At 63.5% G+C, this 19,301-nt stretch overlaps 2 protein-coding genes and 2 long non-coding RNA genes across 6 annotated transcripts; 2 read left to right on the top strand and 2 right to left on the bottom strand.

Moving 5' to 3' along the window:
• Nucleotides 1-3: 3 nt before the first annotated feature.
• Nucleotides 4-4,351, bottom strand: SPATA2L (spermatogenesis associated 2 like). Of its 2 annotated transcripts, none has more exons than XM_059152831.1 (3): nt 4,220-4,351; nt 3,666-3,969; nt 4-1,982 (listed from the first exon to the last, which is right to left on the bottom strand). In XM_059152831.1, the coding sequence occupies exons 2-3, from the start codon at nt 3,966-3,968 to the stop codon at nt 1,044-1,046; spliced, it is 1,242 nt and encodes a 413-aa protein (XP_059008814.1). In that variant the 5' UTR covers nt 3,969; nt 4,220-4,351; the 3' UTR covers nt 4-1,043. The 2 variants fall into 2 exon arrangements, with proteins under 2 accessions (XP_059008814.1, XP_059008815.1); XM_059152832.1 differs by having other exon boundaries at nt 4,261-4,281.
• Nucleotides 4,319-5,953, top strand: LOC131818399 (uncharacterized). The gene is made up of 2 exons (XR_009348804.1): nt 4,319-4,640; nt 4,996-5,953. It is a non-coding gene; the product is annotated as an uncharacterized LOC131818399 (long non-coding RNA).
• A 2,021-nt stretch (nt 5,954-7,974) lies between these two features.
• VPS9D1 (VPS9 domain containing 1) lies at nt 7,975-19,279 on the bottom strand. Of its 2 annotated transcripts, XM_059153159.1 has the most exons (15): nt 19,065-19,279; nt 17,810-17,885; nt 16,122-16,214; nt 15,856-16,018; nt 14,396-14,507; nt 14,258-14,320; nt 13,822-13,874; nt 13,646-13,733; nt 13,377-13,462; nt 12,526-13,043; nt 11,438-11,567; nt 11,058-11,266; nt 10,647-10,743; nt 9,112-9,216; nt 7,975-8,763 (listed from the first exon to the last, which is right to left on the bottom strand). In XM_059153159.1, the coding sequence occupies exons 1-15, from the start codon at nt 19,161-19,163 to the stop codon at nt 8,670-8,672; spliced, it is 1,986 nt and encodes a 661-aa protein (XP_059009142.1). In that variant the 5' UTR covers nt 19,164-19,279; the 3' UTR covers nt 7,975-8,669. The 2 variants fall into 2 exon arrangements, with proteins under 2 accessions (XP_059009142.1, XP_059009141.1); XM_059153158.1 differs by lacking the exons at nt 7,975-8,763; nt 9,112-9,216 and having other exon boundaries at nt 10,330-10,743; nt 11,058-11,357.
• Nucleotides 10,888-16,300, top strand: LOC131818566 (uncharacterized). The gene is made up of 2 exons (XR_009348878.1): nt 10,888-11,133; nt 15,863-16,300. It is a non-coding gene; the product is annotated as an uncharacterized LOC131818566 (long non-coding RNA).
• Nucleotides 19,280-19,301: the final 22 nt, after the last annotated feature.

Below are 19,301 nucleotides of genomic sequence, written 5' to 3'. Positions count from 1 at the left end.
AGGTTGTGTCTTTTAATGAACTTTAATGTTCTGATTCATGTGACATGACGGTGGTTCTCTGAGTGCTGGGGAGAAAGGGAGATGGACAAGCAGGTGGGGGCCAAGCGCCACACCTTTCCTTCTAGTCCTGTGGCTAAATAGTTCCCAGGGGAAGGGGCTCTGCCTGCCTGTCTTGGCCTTGAGAGTCTGCCTCAGCAGGTGACTGCTGGAGAGCGTGGCCACGTCTTTACCCCTAGACACAGCATTCTCAGGAGAGAGGCCCACGTGCCTCCAGCCCTGCCTGCCGGAGCCTGTGTGGCAGAAAGCCAGCAGCAGGTGGCTCATGGGCTGCTGACCTGACTGCACCGCGAGGGCAGTGATGCAGCCTGTCCAGGCTCCACTAGCTGCCTCCTTCCCCCGCTGCCTGTGCTCTGGGCTTTTGGGGAGCCTTCTCACTGTTTTGAGATCAGATCATTTCTTCCCCCACATGTGGACCAAACTTCCCGGTGCAGCCGGTCTCAAGCCAGGCCTCAGCTTATTCAGCACTGGCTTAGGACATCATTAGGCAAGGGGCTAGGTCAGCCGTGGGCCTAGCAGAGACCCCAGACTGGCCACAGTGGTGCTCCATGGCCCCCAATGACACACCCCTGTGAGGAGAATCTCCCCTGGGCACAGGGGAAGCCGTGTTCTGAGGGACAGCGGTAGGGATCAGGTCAAGAGCTGCAGACTGAGTGCTGGGCCCTACAGTGGGACTGGGAAGGAAAGAGGAGGAGGGGCCCACATTGGCTCTAGGCTTGGCGGTGAGACTCCTCCACGCAGCACATTTGGACACAGGCCTGGATGCTGGGTGCAGGGGTAGGCAGCAGGCCAGACCAAGGCAAGAGCTTCTCATGGAAGGCAGGACCCCACCTCCTGCCTGGTGAAGCCTGATTCCTCACCTTGCTGTGCCCAGGAGTCCCCAAGGGGCAGGGTGGCCGGGGGCTTAGGCCTGAAGAGTGATGAGGCCCAGAGAAGCACCACAGAAACAGTCTCTGGAAGGCCCTTGATGCAGGGCCTGGCTGGGCTTAAGGTTGGGCCCTGGGTCCATCATAGAGCAGGGTGTCCACCTGTGCACGCCGCAGCCAGAGGCGCCGCTGGGCATCACCGAGCAGCGGGCGGAGTGCGTGGCCTGGACGGCAGGTGGGCAGGGCAGCACAGTGGGGCGCATGCAGCTGGCGACACGTGTCACAGCAGAGGCCAGGCAGGGCCCCCGGAGCTAGGCAGCTATGCACCTGGTAGCCAGGGGACTGGGGGCTGGCCTGCCCGGGGCTCCCTGGGGTTTGGGGGGCAGCCATGTCTCCAGGCTGACTCAGCAGCTCTCGCCGCAGGGAGAGGAAGGAGAAGGCCGCAGGCTCGGGCTCCAGCTCCTCCTCCAACGCCCCATAGGGTGGGCTGCCGGCCTGCGGCAGCACCTCAGCCTCCCCCAGGGGCTCCCAGGCCCCGCCTCCGGCCCCCCACAGTTTGGCGCTCTGCTCCCAGAGTGCAGGGCCACAGGCCAGCTCGGGGGGTGGGGAGTCAGGGCCTGGGGAGGCCCCCCCATACAGGCTGGCTTCCTCTGAGCCCTCATCTTCCTGCAGGTCCCGGTAGAGGTCCAGAGGAGTCCGGTAGACAGTTGGGGAGCCCCGGGGGGGCAGAGGTGGCGGCTCCTCTTCCCGGGCCAGCCGCTGCTGCAGCCAGGCCACACAGGAGGCCACATCCGCACTGGCCCGCCGGGCCTGCAGCAGCTCCTCAGCTGGCAGCACGCTGGTGCCCAGACGCGCGAGCACCTCACCCAGGATCTCACACTCCAGCCGGAGGGCAAAGCAGCCCAGGGCCACCTGCACCAGCTGGCAGGCGGGGGGCAGGGCAGCCATCATGAGGCGGTGGTTGTCCCTGGGCACGTAGCCCATCTTCTGGAAGCTCTGGAGGAGGAGGTCCTCTGAGAGCGCGCCCTTGAGCACATGCACATAGCCCCCTGAAAAGGTCTGCAGAGGAGGGTTCTGGTCAGCAGCAGCCCGCCTGAGACCTGACCCACACTCAGGCTCCTAGCCTTGGCTTCCCCACAGAACCAGGCCATTCCCGGCTGGGCTGTCACTCCCTTCAGAAGGGGTGCCCAACACACGCTCCGACCCACCCCTGCAGACCCGTTTTCGTGATTAGGTCTGTGATCCCATCAGGTCCTACACGGGGCCTCGGGCTCACCAGGGAGTCTGCTTCTGCCCCTCCTCCCCACCCCCGCTCCTGCTCCCACTCACTCTCAAATCTTAAAAACAGAACATCTCACTTCCCTTGGGGTCTCCACTTCCTGTCACCCCAGGGGCTTTGCTGGGGTTGGGTCGTGCGGATACAAATGGGGCTGCTTATCTGCTGTTCTGAACCCCACCTTCCCTCTTCCTGTTCGGGAGACTTGCCCCACTGGGACAGCTTAGCCAGTTGTTCTTCCCAGCTGTGAAGCTTTCTACCCGGTAGATGGAGCACGGTACTTTCTGGAGGCTCTAATGTGCGGCTGAGCTGAAAACCCTGGAGGCCAGATTTTCGGAAAGTGCCCTCCAGGCTGCAGTCCTGTGAGGGCCTGGAAGGCTTGGAGGACAGTCCCGTGTCACTCCCAGTTCTAAAATGCCAGAACTCTCAGCTCCTGGGGACACCTCCCGTAGACGGAGCGCTGCTGTGGGCAGGGACTGTCCCCGGGGGTTTGCCTTTACCCGTCTCAGCAGACCTGGGCCCTGCACAGGTAACTGGCACAAAGCCACATAGCCGAGAGGACGCAGAACCAGATCCCAACCATGTCTGCCCGACTCCAAAGCCCAGGAGCACCTCAAGTGCAGGCCTGTCCGCTCTGTTCTTGGCTACCTGTGGACCTGGGGCTTGAGGGTGCCTCCGACCCTGTTAATCTGAATGAACATGGCCTAGAACCTCTGACCACCAGGTGTCCCCATGAAGCAGTGAGCTCCAGAGCTCACCTCTGGCGAGGGAGAGGAGGAGAGAAGGGTGGGGTGAGAAAGCGGGGGGGGGGGGGGGGGGGGGGGAGGGAGGGAGGGAGGGAGAGAGAAGAGGGAGAGAGGCTGCTGCTGCCATGGCAACCAGCGGAGGTGGACTCGCCCACGTGCCCAATGACATCAGCACCTTCCTACTCTTCCAAATTAGCTTTGAGGGCCAAACGTCTGCCCCCTCCTGCAGGCCAGCAGCTTACCCCATGGGGTGATCAGTGCAGACCCTGGGGTGTGCAGGGCCTCCAACCCCTACCTACTTCACAGGGGATACGCCCACCCGAAGTCGTCCTCTATAAATGGGGACATGGAAGGATCAGGGTGACCGTGGAATATCAAGTCCCTTCTATGCCCCTGTCCTGGGATTTCTGTGCTGCAGGGGCTGTGGGGCCACTTTGGGGGAGGGCAGTGATTCAAGCTTTGTGGAGCAAGGATCTCCCCAGGGTGCGAGCACCTGGGGCGGGTGGCCTCCACCCACACCCTGTTTTTCAGCCCTGGGACTGCCGGGTGATTGGGGGGACGACCTTGGTCAAAGCTGCCCCAAAGTGCCCCAAATCCCTTCTGAGCCCCGGAGACCCAGCCAGCTCTGCAGACCTCTGAAATCCCTGTTCCAGTGGTAGCCTCTGCCCCCACGGTACACAGCAACCCAAGCAGGGGCGCCGCCTCCGCCCGGCGCCCTACCTTGATGGTGGAGAACTCCTTCCTCCAGGGCAGCAGGTACAGGTGCACAGCAGCCAGCTCCAGCAGCTCGAAGGCGCGGGCCAAGCCACGCAGCGCGGGGGCCAGGTCAGCGCGGCCCCACAGACCGTCGGTGAGCAGCGCCAGCGCGTCGTCCTGCAGCGCCCCGTGCAGGTCGAAGTCTTCCACCAGGATCTGCCACAGCACGGCGCGCAGCGATGGGTCCCCACACACGCCCGCGCGGCCGCGCCGCAGCTCGCGCTCCAGGCACAGGCGGTAGTCCTCGGACAGCGAGCTGCTGCCCATCCTGGCGGGCGGGGGTACGGGATCAGGAACCAGGCCTCTGCCCGCCGGCTGTGCGCCACCCCCCACCAGCCACAGATGCCCCCTCCGGCCTGGCGACCCCGTCCCCTCCGGCTGTGCGGCCCCCCGTGCCCCCCGCATCCACATGTCCCCTACAGCGCGGCGACCTCGCCCACTTAGCAGCTCCGAACAGAGACCCCCCCCCCACCTCGCCCACCAGATCGTGCCGTGGGCCCCGCGAGCGACCGCTCTACCTGCCGGTCCCCAGCGGAGCCCAATCGGCCGCCTCTCAGACCTGTCCAGCCGCCGCGCTCTTCCGCCGCCGGCGGCTCCGCCCACCGGCCTCGGCCGTGACGCTAGGGGCGGGGCTTGCGGCGGGCACCGCCCCCTTGGCTTACCCGGTCCGGGGCGGAGCTGGGGGCGGGGCCTAGCACCGCCCCTGCCCCGGCGTCTGCAGCCTCCCGGGCACCCGCGGCTCGCGGCGGATCCTGGGCCGGGACCGCGGGCCGGCGCTCGGCGGGCGCCCGCGGAAACGTGCGTCCCAGCTGCGCCTCGCTCCGAGCTAGGCCCTCGCAGCGCCAGCCGGGGAAGCAGGTGCTCGTCGCGCGCCCCGGGCCGGGCCCAGAGCTCGCGGTGCGCACGGGGCGTGCGGTTCGGCGTGGTTATGCAGGTCAGGTGGGTGCGGCGGCCTCAGAGTCTTTCTGTGGTTCCAGATTTCTGGTCCCTGAGAGCAGCCTCTGGGGGGCCCGGAGGCGGGGTCGGGCCCCTCCCTAACTAGGCCAGCCTCGGTGCCAGGCGCCTGACCCGTGCGCTAAGGCCACTCGTGCGGAGGCGGGATGGGAGAAATTGAGTGCTTGGGGGATGGCAGCTCAGTGCAGGGAAGGTCGTCTGTGGACCCTCCTCCCTGGGCAGGTTCTGCCCCTTGGCTTCTGGGCCCCTCAGAAGGGGGACCAGAGATGGGACCCGCCTGGGAGTTTTTTCTCTTAATAAAGAATTTTCACCTGGCATTTCCCTGCGGGTGTGTCTTCAGATCCTTCAAATGGGCCTTTCAGAAAAACACTAACCAAGCTGGGGATCTTGAGACGCTTTGCGGACCGGCACAGAGGCATTTCCCGTACTGAACCCTGCGCTGGGGCCACACCCGCCCCAGGAGCCTGCTAACTTCGGGTCATCTCTCCGGCTTGTCCGCAGAAGGCGGGAGCGTCCCCACTCTCTTCCGTCCGCCGCTGAATTCATCGGGTCTCCGGCCGGGAGGCCTCGGGAATTGTTCATCCGCGGCCACGGCCCCCAGCCCTGCGATGACTGTTACCGCCTCGTGCAGAGTCACGGGACTGACTGGGTCTTCAACTCCAGGGAGACGGGGTTCCGATGCCGCTGTGTGGGACTCGGGGCGACTCCTCTCAGCTGCTGCTCGCTACTCTAGGGCACGCGTGACTCTTCTCTGTGGGTCACCCGAACCCGGGCAGGTCTTCGCACTGTTTCCACCCATAGAATGGAAGTGATATTGTTTGGCTTCCCAGGTTAACTCCTTAAAACGCCCTGTTGTCTTGAGCTGTTTGCTCTTGGAATCCAGCCATCTTCTTGTGGGAGAGCCGGCAGCACATGGAGAGACCTTGCCCTGGGCTGAATAATGTCCCCCAGATCCGCACCCCCTAGAACCTGGGAATGGACACTTGTTTGGAAACAGATTCTTTGCAGATATAATCGTTAGGGTGAAGTCATGCTGAACTAGGACAGGCCCTAAATCCCAAATGACTGATGCTGTTGTAAGAAGACAGGAGTCCAGACACAGCCTGTGGGGAGAAGGCTTTGGCGATGGAGGCGGAGGCTGGGGCTCTGCCTCCAGCGACCAGCCCAGGACTGCAGGAGCCAGGAAGCTGAACGGGGCAAGCCAGGGTTCTGCTCTAGGACTCTGAGGGAGTAGGGTTCCACCAGCATCTTGAATTCTGGCCTGCAGAACTCGAATAAATTTCTGGTTTTTCACAGCACTCAGTTTATGGCCGCAAGAGGAAACGAAAGAAAGAAGGCCTCACCTGATTCTGGGAATGGAGCTGAGTCCTGACTGAGGTCCTAGCTCTCGACAAAGCTCTGGATGATTCCAGTCTCTGACATTGGGTCACCCAACCTGGAAACTGACCTAGTTGACGCTGAGGGTGCAGAGATGGGCTGTCCCCACTGAACCATGGAAGGGTCACGAGCAAAGTACAGGACTCCTACTGTGTTGAAGGCGGGCGGGGGGGGGGGGTTGTTACGCAGCAGTCCGTGGGTGACCAGGAGCCGAGCCTCTCTCGCTCCACCTCCACCCTCCTGGGGCTGGATGCGGCACTGTCTGACCCCGTGTCCAGGCCTCTCGTGACCTGGTCAGAGGGTCATTTGGCCTTTGTGTTGGCCCAGGACTGCAGCTCGTTCTCGAAGCTGCCGCCCAGTACACCCCACCCTGGGTGTACTCCTATTTGCCACCACGCTCAGCTTTGCCCAGGTTTGGATTTTACCTGTGTAGTGCACGTGAAATTCTACCTTGTTACTGTGTTAATTTGCACTTCTTGATTTTTAGAGTTTTTAACACTTTTGGTGCTAATTTGCTTTTTAAAACTTTCTTTTGAAGGTGCCTGGCTGGTGCAGTCATTTAAGCATCTGACTCTTGATTTCGGCTCAGATCATGATTTCAGGGTTGTGAGGTCGAGCCCCACATCAGGCTCCACACTTGATGTGGAGTTGGTTTGAGATTCTCCCACTCGCTCACTCTCTCCAAACCCAAAAACCTTCCTCCTCTGTAGATGGTCTCTTCACAGACTTGGCTATTTTTCCATTCTGGACTGCTGCCTTTTTCTTGTTGATTTGCAGGGTTTCTGGGGCAGGGGGAGTGGATTACTCATCCATTTTATTCATGAGCCGTGGGCTCAGCCTGTCCAAGGGCAGCGCCTGGAAGAGGGTGCAGAGGAGACAGCCCACATGGGGCCCATCCCCAGATGTGTGGTCCCCAGCACCAAGCCAAAAGGTACCTGTACTGTCAGGCTCAGCTGAAGACACCCCTTCATCCTCCATCGGCTCTATGAAGGGGCCTTTAAAATCCCGTCCTTGAGATGTTAATGCTAAGGACTGAAGCCTGGATGTTACCTTCCTTTCCCAAGGCTCTGTGATGGGTAGGGTTCTCACCCAGGTCTGGGGTGCTCAGAACTCTACACTTACAAGAGCATAAGCAGAATGTCAGGGGGGCCAAGGGCAGAGCAAGGGTGGGGAGACAAAAACAAGGGGTTGGGTGTGTGCTGGCTTGTCTGCTCCAGGGACACTGGCAGGCAGAGGACCCCAGGCCACCAAAGTTCCTGAGAGACGACAGCTGTCCCGGGGATTTGGGTTGGCCTGCCCCAGCCCACTGGGCCCAGCACCCGACTGTGGGGTCTTGACCGCAGGTGCCTGTTGGCCTGCTGAGCTCAGACTAAGTCTGCCATCATGAGATGTAGCCCAGAGAAGATGCATCCCCTGTTGTGGACTCAGTTCCTCATGGAATCCCTGGGCAGACGGACCTGCAGAGCACCCAGTAAGCGCCAACTGCTGTTGCTGTTTCCCGAAAAGCCTGCCCCCCGGAGCACCCGCACACTGCTCCCATTGCTGGCCCCCTGCGTGGCTGCACCCAAACCCCTCGCCTCGGTGGTAACTCAGGTTTGCCTGGGGCCCCTCCTCCCCTGGCAGATGCTGCCTGCAGCGGGGGCTGGGCTGCCTTCTCCTCTTCAGGGACAACACAGACCACAACTAAGGGCACCCACATGTGTTTCTCACCCAGAGAAAGATGCTTCCCAAGAGCCCTTCAGGCCAAGAGGTCCAGTCCCAGGTCCTGCCCAGCCCACTTGGCCCTGCAGAGCCTGTCCTGTCCTGGGGGTGCAGCCCCAGGAGGTCTGGGAGCTGGCTTCTGGGACAGTCCAGCTCTTGCTGGTCAGCGGGGGGGGGGGGGGGGCTGTGCTTCTCGGGCCTCCATGTGGCCAGTGGTGTGGCAAGCATGCACGCTGGGGGCTTAAGATACCAGTGACCTCTTTATTGTTAGCGGTGTCAGTGGCTTCCTGGGGCATGTGACAGAGTGGACACTGGGCTGCAGACAGGCACTGACCCTTGGGTTCACACTGGCCCAGGAGGGGACATGCAGGAATGGAAAGTGGCCAAGGGTCCCCGCAAGTCCAGTGCTTACCACACCAAGGGCTGGAGCAGCTCAGAGGCCCCAGACACAGGTGGGAGCCCTGGGCGTCCCTGGGCTCCAGGGCAGAATGGAGTGATCAGTGCCCGGGAGTAAATAGTATGGTTGCAAACCACCTGGGTCCCATGGGTGGGAGGCAGGGGTGGGGACAGGTCCTCTTCTTGACCCTAACCAGACACCGGTGCTAGAAGCTCACTGTCACAGGGAACGGGAAGGAGAGAACCACACCTGCCCTCTGCCAGGCCCAGGGTCCCCTCCCGACCATGGAGATGCGGGGCTGTGCGGGTCCCAGGGGAGTCTAGTGTTTGCCGCTCCAGCATGGAGCCTCTCAGGCCTACTTCCTAGGAGCTGGTTGAGCTCAGCTCTGTCCTCTGAGGAACAGAGGTGTCTCATCAGGTCCCTGGGGGCAGATGTCAGGTTACGGCAGGTGTGAGAGCAGCAGAGCCCCGGCACAGCTGGCCTACTGCCCCCCAAGAGCGGGTGACTCGTGGACGGTCCTCAGCGGGTCGTGTCCTCCTCTACTTGCCCAGAACCCCTCGGGGCAGCAGCTCCACGTAGTTCAGGGCACTCTGCAGTGAGGTCAGGCAGTAGCCCTCCTCTCCGATCAGGTACCTGTGCGGAGGCAGGCACAGGCAGCACCTGTCACCTCCAGGGGATGCAAGGAGGCCCCCAGCACTTTGGAAGGGTGTCTGCCCTCATGGGGACGTCCAGGGGACAAAGCCCTGGGTGCTGAGGTCCCCCAGGGGTCTGTCAGGGAGGCTGGGCTAGAGGACAGCCCACTCCCCAGGCAGATGCTCCTCAAGAGACAGCCCCCCAGTTCCTGTCTCAGCAGTATGCCAAGCAAGGGGTGGTGGGAAGGGGCTAGAAAAAGGGACCACGGGCTTTATGGGCAGGTGGACCCCGACCCGGGAGCACATGCCCAGTGCCCATGCCGGCCCGACTGCAGCTGGGGGTTCCTACCCCTCATGGATGAACTCCTCCAGGGCTGCGCACTCCGACACCAACTGGGGGAGGCCACTTCTCAGCACCACAAAGGACAAGATGGGCAGCAGGTCATCGGCACCACTGTTGGGCAGAGGCACAGCTGGCCAGTAGGCTCCAGGGGCCAGTACAGCCGCTCAATCCCCAAAACCCTGCAGCCCCCATTTTGGCCTCTGGAATGGTCCTCGGCTTGCCAGCAGCTCGCCCTGCACCCCTCCTGCCTGCCTGCATGGGGAGTTGGGGGTGGACTCCGGTCAGCAGCACTGGCAGCCACTCCAGGTGGCAAGGCTGTCCCTGATTGGGAACCATGTGCTGCGGAGCCCACGCCTGGCCAGGGGGATGCTCTCCAGGGCACGTGTGGGGACAGCCTCAGCCCCACTGGCCTGCCCACACCTGTGGCGCTGGATAACAGAGGGGAGGGCCTGTGTCCCAGGCAGCCTGCTGAACCTGTGACCGGAACCAGGCACCTGAGATCCCCCACGAGAGGCATCTAGGGGAGCTAAAGAGGTGCTCAGGGAGGCCCATGCAGGCTCCTAGCCCAAGGGGCCCACAGGTTGGTGGTGTCTGAGAAGAGCATGGGAGCAAAGACTCTGGCTTCGGCCACTGGGAGCTCCTGCTCGTGGCTCTGCCCCCACGACCCTGGGCACTGCACCCCCGTATGTGCAACACAGCCCTCACTCCTCCTCAGACCCCCGAAGGAGAGAGGGAGTGTGGGATTGCAACTGCGACCCACGACACCTTCAGCCCTACGACTCTCAACACCTACAGCTGTGTACTCTGAAGCCACATGGTCAACTGGTGAAGGGCGGCCCTCCAGTGCAGCCCTGCAGCTGAGGTCCTGGGGTTGCTGGGGTGGAGGGCGTCTGTCTTTCTCCTTGGGTGGAGTTCTTCCCTGCTCATCTCGTGCTTAACTCTAGCTTCTATCTAACCATTATCTCCAGGCCCTTGGGTGCTAAAACCCACCCACCAGGTTCAAGTGACTGGTGTCTTCTTTATAACACGGGTCCCTGGGGCAGGGTGGCGGCAGGCAGAGCCCCTGCAGGTGCAGGCGAGCTTCGAGCCCCAAGCGGGGACCAGGAAGCTGCTGGCCCCAGGAGGGTTCAGATGAGACAAACAGAAGCCGGCATCAGAGACGCAGGTGGAGAAGACCCCCGCCTCACCTCAGGATGGCGGGCAGGAATGATCGGGAACCCCAGGTCTGGGGGCTTCGCACACGGAGCAAGCTCTTTACTGAGGCTGGGGCTGTTTCCCCACACGTGCTTCTGGGACAAGCAACCCTAAATTTCACTGGATTAGCCGCTGGTTCCTAACTCCTAAGAAGCCCTACCCAGATGGGCGGGAATGCGTCGTCTGCGGGGGCTCGCGCCGCTGGTGGAAATGGGCGCTGCTGGGGCCCAAGACCCAGACGGGAACCTGCGTTCTAGGTGCTGGGGGCAAGACGGGAGGGCTCTCCCCGCACCGCAGGCCCCCGCAGGCTCAGAGCCCACCCCGGGCTGTGAACTTCTGGGACTCACATGGCCGTGGCACCCAGCAGGGGTCTGGCCTCCGGGGCGGCCTCGTGGGCGCGGCAGTAATCCTCGGCGCAGGCGCAGATGACCCGGAGCACGCGCACTGCGGCACAGAAAGGGGGCTGCCCGGGGGTGGGGGGTGGGTGGGGCCGGTCCCGGGCGAGCCCAGAGGCCGCATCAGTTCCCAGGCACCCACCCGTCCTGCCCGTCCTGCCCGGTGGCGCCAGCTCGGGAGAGCCCGAGTCCCTCCCGGAGCGGAGCCCTCGCATAGCTTCTGTCCCGGAGACACACCCCCAAGGGACAGGAGGCGAGGCCGGTCTGCCGCTCGGGGCCCGCCGAGAGTCCAGGTCAGCCTCCGGGACGGAGCCTTATCTGACCGCGTTCGTCCCCGTCCGCCCTCTGGAGCGCGGCCCTCACCGATGCACTCCAGCTTCTTCTGCGGACAGCTCTCCAGGACCAGCAGGCCCAGCTCTCGGGCCGCCGCGCAGTAGGGGTAAGCACCGGCGCCCGAGGCCTCCAGGTCCCGGGGCAGGAGCTTCCTGGGAACGCCCACGGCGGCGGGGGACGCGTTCCTGTAGAGTTCCATGCTCCTGCTCAGGGCGGCCTCCCGGAGGCGGTGCACGCTCCTGGGGCAGAGAGAGGCCGGGCTCAGCCGGGCGAGGGCGGGCCGCAGGGTGGGTGTGGCACGACGGGCCCACTGGAAGCATCTGAGGAGGGCTGGAGTAAAGCAGCCGCTGGAAGCGTGCCCCGGGGTCCTGGAGTGGAAGGGCCTGTGGGGGGTCTGGGACTGGGCGTACCTATAGAGCGCCAGCAGCAGGGGCCAGAGTGGAGAGAAGAAGGGCTCCTCGATGCAGGCCAGGCACCGGTCCTTGGAGGCGGCTGCATTCAGGCCTTCGAAAGCCAGGAGGGTCAGCGAGAGCAGCCTGTCTGCCGGGAGCAGAGCCCGCACGATGGCGCTGTGGGACGGCTGGGCCCTGCCACCCCAGGCTGGCCGCCCACCCCTGGAGGTCATCCCCAGCCAGCCTGGGGTGCCCGGGGTGGGGGGCCCATACCTGCTCCCACCCTCCCAGAGCCAGCCTCAGTGTGGACAGCACCACAGTGTTCTGGCTTGCTGGGCTGGGGCCCTCCACTCCCCTCCAGCTCCCACTTCCATGCCCACGGGCTCTGCGGTTGGAGCACCCAGGAGCTCACAAAATCATGCCCGGCTCCCTAAGGAACTAAGAAGACAGGCTGAGAAAGGACAGCCTCTTTCTGAAGGGCTGGAACTGCAGGAACCTGTCAGACACTCAGAAGCAGGTTTAAAACAAGACCCGAGGCCCCGTCCTGGTGATCTTGGAAGGAATTCCAAGCCCCTGTTGGAACTCCCTCGCTGGTTTTCAGAAAACCCTGGAAGCCTTCTTCTTTGGAAGTGACCTGGCAGTCTCCAGCCACCCTAGGCACCAACCCTCAGGGAGTCCACACACTGTTCTTAAAATGGAAAAGGCCATTGTCCCCAGGGTGCACACGTCTGATGGTTCTTAGTTTGGAATGACCTGAGCCTAACCCTGTGGGCCAGCCAACCACCTGGCGGCCAGAACATCTGACAGCAGACCCTTCCCCAAACAGAAGTCTGGCCGACCAGACTGCCTTTCCCGGGGCAGCCCAGCGAGCAGACAACCCAGGATCGGGGAGACCTTAGGCCCGCAGCCGGCCTCACCTGCTCTCAGAGCACGCACCTGCCTGTCTACTAAACACGAAGTCTGCCCCAGAGAAGGGGGGACAGACAGGGCTCTGCAGACCACACCCGGCAGGCCGCCTACCAGAGGAAAGCCTGTCCTCCCAAGGGCCCAGGCTTCAGAACTGGGGCAGCCCCCCCCCCGCGTCCTGTGGGCACGCAGGCCCTCACCAATGGCGTCGTGTATGTCCTTCACGGTGCTCTTCAGCTGCTCCTGCAGTGGCTCCTTCTTCACGCCCGTCGTCTGGGGCTCAGGTGGCCACCCTCGCCCCCGGCCCCACCCCTCAGAAGTAGCCAAGAAGTGTTCGAGGTCCTCAAAGGAGCTGTCTTTGCCCTGCACACCGGTCCAGCTGTGAGCCAGGGGCGAGGAGGGCCCCACGGGGCTGCTGTCCGGCCCTCTGTCTGGGGCACCGGCGTGAGGAGGGGGCACGGGGGGACTGGCGTGGGTTCCCTCCGACAGCCGCGGGGCCGGGCTGGGCTCCGCGGGGGAGAGCATGCAGTAGAGGCTGTGCGAGGGCCGGAGTCGCCGGCTTCCAGGGGCCAGCAGCCCGTCAGCATCCGGGGGCAGAGAGCAGCAGCCGGGGGTGGGGGCGGCGCCCACAGCGGCCCTGCTGACGAGGGGGTACAGCGTCTGGTACACCGCACACTGGAGCTTCTTCAGGAGCTGCGAGATGGGGTGGTCGGGGATGCTGCGAGCACAGGGACAGGGTGAGGCTGCGGCGCTGGGCCACGCCCTCACCTGCCAGCCCCATCGCACACCTCGGAGAAGCAGGAGAAGCAGCTCCGCGGCATCCTTGGGAGTGAATGTGGCTGATAAAGCCGGACCCGCCCCTCTGAGAAGGTAGGAGGTGGCGGCTACAGGACCAAGAGGAAGGCTGGCCGGGATGTCCGCAACCCCAGCCCTGAGAAGGGCTCCTGTGGGCGCCCCGTTCAGCAGCCCCGGTCTCCTCCTCACTTTCTTTTCTGGCGTCGGCCTGCCAGTAGGGCCAACAGGATGGAGGGAGGGAGGGAGGCCCTGGTACCTGAGCAGGTGGGAGACCAGGCTGGTCACGAGCGACAGGTCCCCGGGGCTTTTCTTAAGCCGGGCCTTCCAGTGCTTCGGCCAGTCCTGCGGGGCAGAAGACTTTGGAGCGCATGGCTGGATCCCTGCATGCTTCCCCACCAAGGCTGCCCCCGAGGAGACCACTGCCACACTGTCTGTGCTCGCCCTGGGGCATCGGGAAGACCCAAGGCCAACAGGCCCCGGGAATAGCAACCTGTGGCAGCCCCAGCCTCGGCTCCCGGCACTCACGTGGTCTTGCTCGTACTCGAGGATGGCGGCATAGAGGGCCCGCTGCTCCCGCTCCTCTGGGGTCAGGGCGACTTGACTGCAGAACCTCCTGGGGAGAAAGAGCCAGCTGGGAGCCTCAGGGCAGCAGTTCCCACCAGTCCTCTGGGCTGTCCCCAGACCTGCGGGAGGAGACGCACCTGTTGGCCGCCTCCTGGAGCCGCAGCCGGCGCTCCTCCATCTTCCTGTGCAGCTGGGGCGGCAGAGTCAAGGCTGTGGCTGGTGGGCACCCCCTCCCACCCCCTCCCACCCCCTCCCCTAGCCGGCACTGAGTTCCTGGGCACCTGGGAGGTATGGTCAGGCCAGACAGGGCAGAGGAGGGGGCAGGCCGGAGGATGGGTGCTCTCTCAGGGAATGAAGCCAGGTCCAGCTGCCTGGAAGCAGGGAGAGGAGCCCGTGGGTGCTCCGAGGAACAGGAGGGCCCGCGCAGAGGCCGGCAGGGCAGGAGCCGTCCCTCAAGGACACGACTCTCTGAAGCGAGACGGATTCCATCTCCGCCCCAACAGCGGCACCTTCACCTCCCCCTCGCCCCCTTCTCCCTCAGCTTGGGACACCAGGGACGGAGAGAAAGGATACTGTCTCCTCGCGGGCTTTGGCAATCACAAGGTTCTCCAGCATCTGTCGTTGCAGGGACAAGGTCTAGGAAGGGCAGGAGAAAGTAAGGCTCTACTGCTCTTCCACCACCAAGCCAGACCCTCCCTGGGACCTGCTCACCAGGGAGGTCTTCTGCACGGCCTGGCTGGGGTCCAGACGGGCCATCCGTGCCTCGTAGGCAGCCTTCAGCTTCTGGTTCTGCAGAGACGCCTCCTCCAGAGGGGTCAGCTCCCTGGGAATAGCGACAAGCTGCTGTCCAGGCCCCAGGAAGCTCTGGAATCCTCTGGTAACCTGAGGACCCTCCCCGACCAAGCCCTGAGACCGGAAGGTGAACTGGTGGTGCGGCGGGGAGGCAGGCAGGAATTGAAAAGGAGGGAGGAGGTCTCGGGTGGACTGGGGACCCGTGCTGACCTGGGCCTGCAGTAGCTAAGACGTCTGAGTTTTCAAGAGAAGGCAGACATTGTGCTTTTTGTAGATGAGGTATGCGTGTCTGGCAACAACATGAAACTTTCTAACGGCATCATGTGAGTGCAACAACTAGATGAGCTTGCCACCCGTTACAGTGAGAACTGGGTCTACTCCGTAGGAAGAGCCGCCAAAAGCTACCCCTACCCCGCGCGGAGTCTTTGGGTTTCACAGGTCTTCACGCTTGCGCAGTGGGGGAGGGTCAGCTGTGAGGGCTCCAGCTGTGGGAAAACCTGTCCTGGGATGGAAGTCTCCTGCCTGGTCCTGCCCTGAAACCTCACGTGCGCAGGTGAGGGGTCTGGACCCTTTCGGTGCCTGTGGCCCCTGAGGACTGGCAGCAGCAGGGCCAGGAGCCAGCCCTTGCCTGTCTGAGTGGGGATTCTTGTATGTGATTGTGTTTCCTCAGTTCCAGAAACTTCTATCCTGTTAGCTCTTCAAATAATGCCTCTCCCACTTTCTTTCTTTTCCCAGAAGTCCAATAATCTTGTTAGATTTTCGATCTCCCTCTCAGACTTTCTTTTTTCTCTCCCTCTCTGAGACGTTCAGAGGATCTACTGACCCTTTAACCGATTCACTCATTCTTTCTGCAGTTATGTCTGGTCTGCTATAAAATCGACTGCTCATTTCCGTGTGCACGCGTGCACTTTCACTGCAGGATACGATGTGTTGTTACTGTTTTCAGTTAGTTTTTAAAAAGAATTTTGGCATTTTTAAAAATTTTGTTTCTACTTGGTTCTTTATTTGCTGGGTCCGATTTTATGGTGGTTTTTTTTTTTTTTTTTTTCCTCCCCTGACACTATTTTCCAACTTGCTTTTTCCTTCTGTGAATGTACAGAGCACGACGGTCTCACGAAACGTCTGCTAACTCTGCCTGGAAGCTTGCAGGCCATTTCCATGCTTACTCTCTAAGCTTCTGGTTTCTCTCTGGACTTGCATGTCTCTGACTGGGTGTCATTTGTACACATGCTTCTGTCCAAAGGGGATTTGCATGTTTTTGTCAAGCACGAGGCTATTTCCATTCTCGGGCCCGTTTTAACGAAAACCACCCTGGTTAGCTCACTTTGCCTGGACTTCAAACCCAGGCTCAGCCCACCTTCCGTTTGGCCCTCTCTTACTTCTTAGAACCTTGTGACTCTACCACCTGAAGCTTCTGGAAGATCTCGGGCGGCAGAAATGGAGATAGTTTCCCCCCTTCATCCGAGTACACCCGGCGATGTCGACTGGTGGATGAGGTGCCTGGAGCAGCCACGGGCACAGCTGGCTTCAGGTGTGTTTTCCCTGCAAGACGCACACAAGCAAGGGGCATTGTGGAGTCCAGCGCGCCACAGACACGTGGATTTGTGTGTGGGGGGTGTCCGAGGGAAATCTGCTGGAGACCCACCGAGCTGGGCAGCTGTTGACTGGGCCCTCTCCAGACACTGCTCAGCCAGTTTCAGCATCTTTGAGGTGTCTGGGGCCAGAGTGTCTCCACCTTCTGGGGAGCAAGAGACAAGAAAACTGATCACCATCGCCTTTGTCACTAAACAGAGTCTTGCTGAAATAAAAACAAGGACAAGCCCAGCCTCTCCTGACCTCTGACCCCTCTGCGGGTCTAGCCCCCTCCTCCTCTCTTCCCCCGGGGGTCACCCCGCCCCCTCCTCATCCCTGACCTCTAGGTCACCTCATCTCCTCATTTCTGATCATCTGACGGGGGTTGACTTCCTGATGCCACGTGGGCTCCCAGCTTGGCCAGCCCCGCACGGAACTGTCCTGACATCCCGGACGTCATCCCGGCTGGACTCTCCGAGCCCCTCCTCTGCCCTTGCTCAGCAAACGCCTTCCTCGTACTTACAGCCTCTCCCCACGGTGCGCCTTGTAGGGGCCACGGACCATTTCCCAGACACAACTTCACCACCTATCTCCTGTGCTCTGGCTGTGCTTGACCCTGCCCCCGGCCCATGCTGGGGGGCCTTCTGTTCTGTATTCCCTGCTGGGGCCGGGGGGGCGGGCAGTCACTCTCATCAGGAGGTACAGGCTACAGGAGCTGCCTCCAAAGGTCTTCCCTGGACCCCCCCAGCCATAGTCTCTGACCCACTGTGCTCCCATTACAGCCAGCCTCTCACCGCACCCTGTTCTGGCCCTCTGACTCCCACGGAAATTCCCCTCACTTCTGCCCTCACATTGAGCCCCTCTCTGAGGGCTCCTCCACCTTTCAGGGTCTCTCTCTTCCAGAACACTGCGCCCCTCCCCCGGGTTTACTGCTGCGCCCCTCTCCCAGGCCTCAGTCTTGCAGGGCCGAGAGCTCTGCGAAGCTCACTGCCTCTCTGGGGCAGCTCTGGTTCTGGTGACTCTGACGTCTCCCATAGCCACCAGGGTGCTCAGCACCTGTAGGAAACAAGCTCAGGACGGAGCTCTCTATTCTTCCCACACGAGTCCGCACCTGCCACCCGCTGGACCATCCCTCTGCACCTCACTGCTTCCCCCCAGAAGTCCACTGCTCCCCCCACCCCACCCCACAGCGGCTCACTGTCTCCACCCCCTGCCCTGCCAACCAGTAGCTCACTGCCCCCCCAAATCTGGGAGGTCCACCTTTAAAGAACATCCCCAAGCCCTTTACTGCTCCTATGTCCAAGCAGCCCTATCACTGCTGTCCTCACTGTGAGAACCTCCTGGGGGCTCAGCTTCCATGCTGGCCTCTCTCCCACCAAGCCTCTACCAGTTTCCCCTTACGCCAGAACGGCCCCAATTCCCCCCAAGGCCAGGACCGCCCCAACTGCACCCAGCACCCACTCTCATCTCAGAGGCTTGCACATCTGCTGGGAGTGTGCCCCCAGCCCTCGACCTTTCCACAGCTCCCGCCTTGGGCTAGGGTTCGACGTCCAGTCTCTGGTTATGCCGTTGCATGTCCACTCCCGACAGTTCCCCTCTCTTCCTGCTCCCACACCAGGCGAGGACAGCTCTTGCACCCAGTCACCTTCTGCTAACGACCCATGGGTAGGCACAGGACACCCCCAGGCCTGCGACCCACCAAGCGCTAAGCTGTCCATCATTTGTTCCGCCGGGGAGGAGTGGAGAGGCTGAGAGCTGTACCTGGGGTGGTTTCCGCCTCTTCCAGCAGCACCTGGGAGATGTAGTGGATGCTCCTCAGGTACTCCACGTACGCCTCCTGTGCCCGGGCAGAGAAATGACAGCGGTCAGGCCAGGAGCGGCCAGCGAGTCCGTCACGCCTGCCTCATGCCCTTGTGGGAAGCGCAGACATGGTGCCGGCTCATCTCTTGATTTCACCTGAGACCGCGGCCTGAGGTAATGAGCTGGTCGCCCCTCCAGGCGCTCGGTCCTGTCCTGCACAGACCGTCCCTCTTCCCTTGACTTGAAGGGCACCCGCCCCTCCGCTCCCTGCGGCCCCCAGCGCGGCACGAACGGAGCTTCTCGTTCCGCGCGCGGAGAAGCAGCCCCGACGGCCCGGTCTGCAACGAGTGGCCTTCCTGGGCGACTCGGGGGCTCCTGAGTCCGTGGCTTAGAAACCCACAACTTTCCTGAGAGGCTCCCGAGGGCCCGAGGCCACACATCTCAGAATCACGTCCGGCTGCGGTCCCGGCCGGTCCCGCTCCCGAGCTCCCGAGCCCGCAGTGTCGAGCCCGAGGGCATCGCCGCTGCCCAGGGTCTGCCGGGCTCCGAGCCAGAGCGCCGGGCGCCGCGGGTCGCAGGGGAACCTTCCAGGGCTCCGCGGGTCCAGGGCTCCCCGGGCAGGACACGGCGGGCTGGGAAACGGATGCTGACCGGGTGGGGCAGCCGCGCTCGCAGGGACCCGGCTTGGGCAGGGCAGCGCCCCGAGGAAGCAGACGCCGTTCCCGGGCGGCCCGACCGGCCCGGCCTGCCCGTCCGGCCGGCGCCGCCCCCCGGACCCGCCCCGCGCCCCTGCCCCGCGCCCCCGCCCCGCGCTCCCCCCCGGACCCGCACCCGCGCCCCGCGCCCCGCCCCGCGCCCCCGCCCCGCGCTCCCGCCTCTCCGCACGGGCGCGGCCGGTCCGCCTTCCCGGATGCCGCCCCCCGGGAGCCCGAGGAGAGCCGCGCCGGCCCGCGCGGACGGCCCGTCGGTCGGCGGCGGAGGGCGGCTCGCGGAGCCCTGCCCCGACGGCACCGGCGTCTCCGCCCCGTCCCCGGACGGCGGCCCGCAGCGCGCGGGGAGCTGTGCAAGGTCACGGCCGCTGCCCGCGCCGCGCGCCCCCGGAGCCGCGCGAGGGGTCCCCGACGGCGCCCCCGGCCCCGCCCCCGCCCGCCGGGCAGCCGCCCCCGGGACGCCCGCCGACGCGGCCCCCGCCCCGCCTCGCTCTGAGGCGCCTCACCCGAGGCCGGTTGCCGGTGTCCAGCTCGATGGCCCCGTTGGCCAGCTTCATGGCGCACTGCAGCGGCTTCACCGCGCCGTCCCCGGCCGCAGCGGCCATGGCGCCGGGCTGGGGAGGCCGTGGCGGTGACAGCGGCGGCGGCCCAGGGCGAGACCCGCGGCCCCGACCCCGGAACGCGGCCCGCGCGGGAGTCGGCGCCGCCCGAGCCCTGGACCGCCGGAAGGGGCGGGGCCGGCG

Source organism: Mustela lutreola, chromosome 16 (assembly GCF_030435805.1).
Source record: "Mustela lutreola isolate mMusLut2 chromosome 16, mMusLut2.pri, whole genome shotgun sequence".
Lineage (NCBI taxonomy): Eukaryota > Metazoa > Chordata > Mammalia > Carnivora > Mustelidae > Mustela > Mustela lutreola.
Note: the sequence above shows the minus strand (reverse complement) of the source record. Positions and strands in the feature narration are given on the sequence as shown.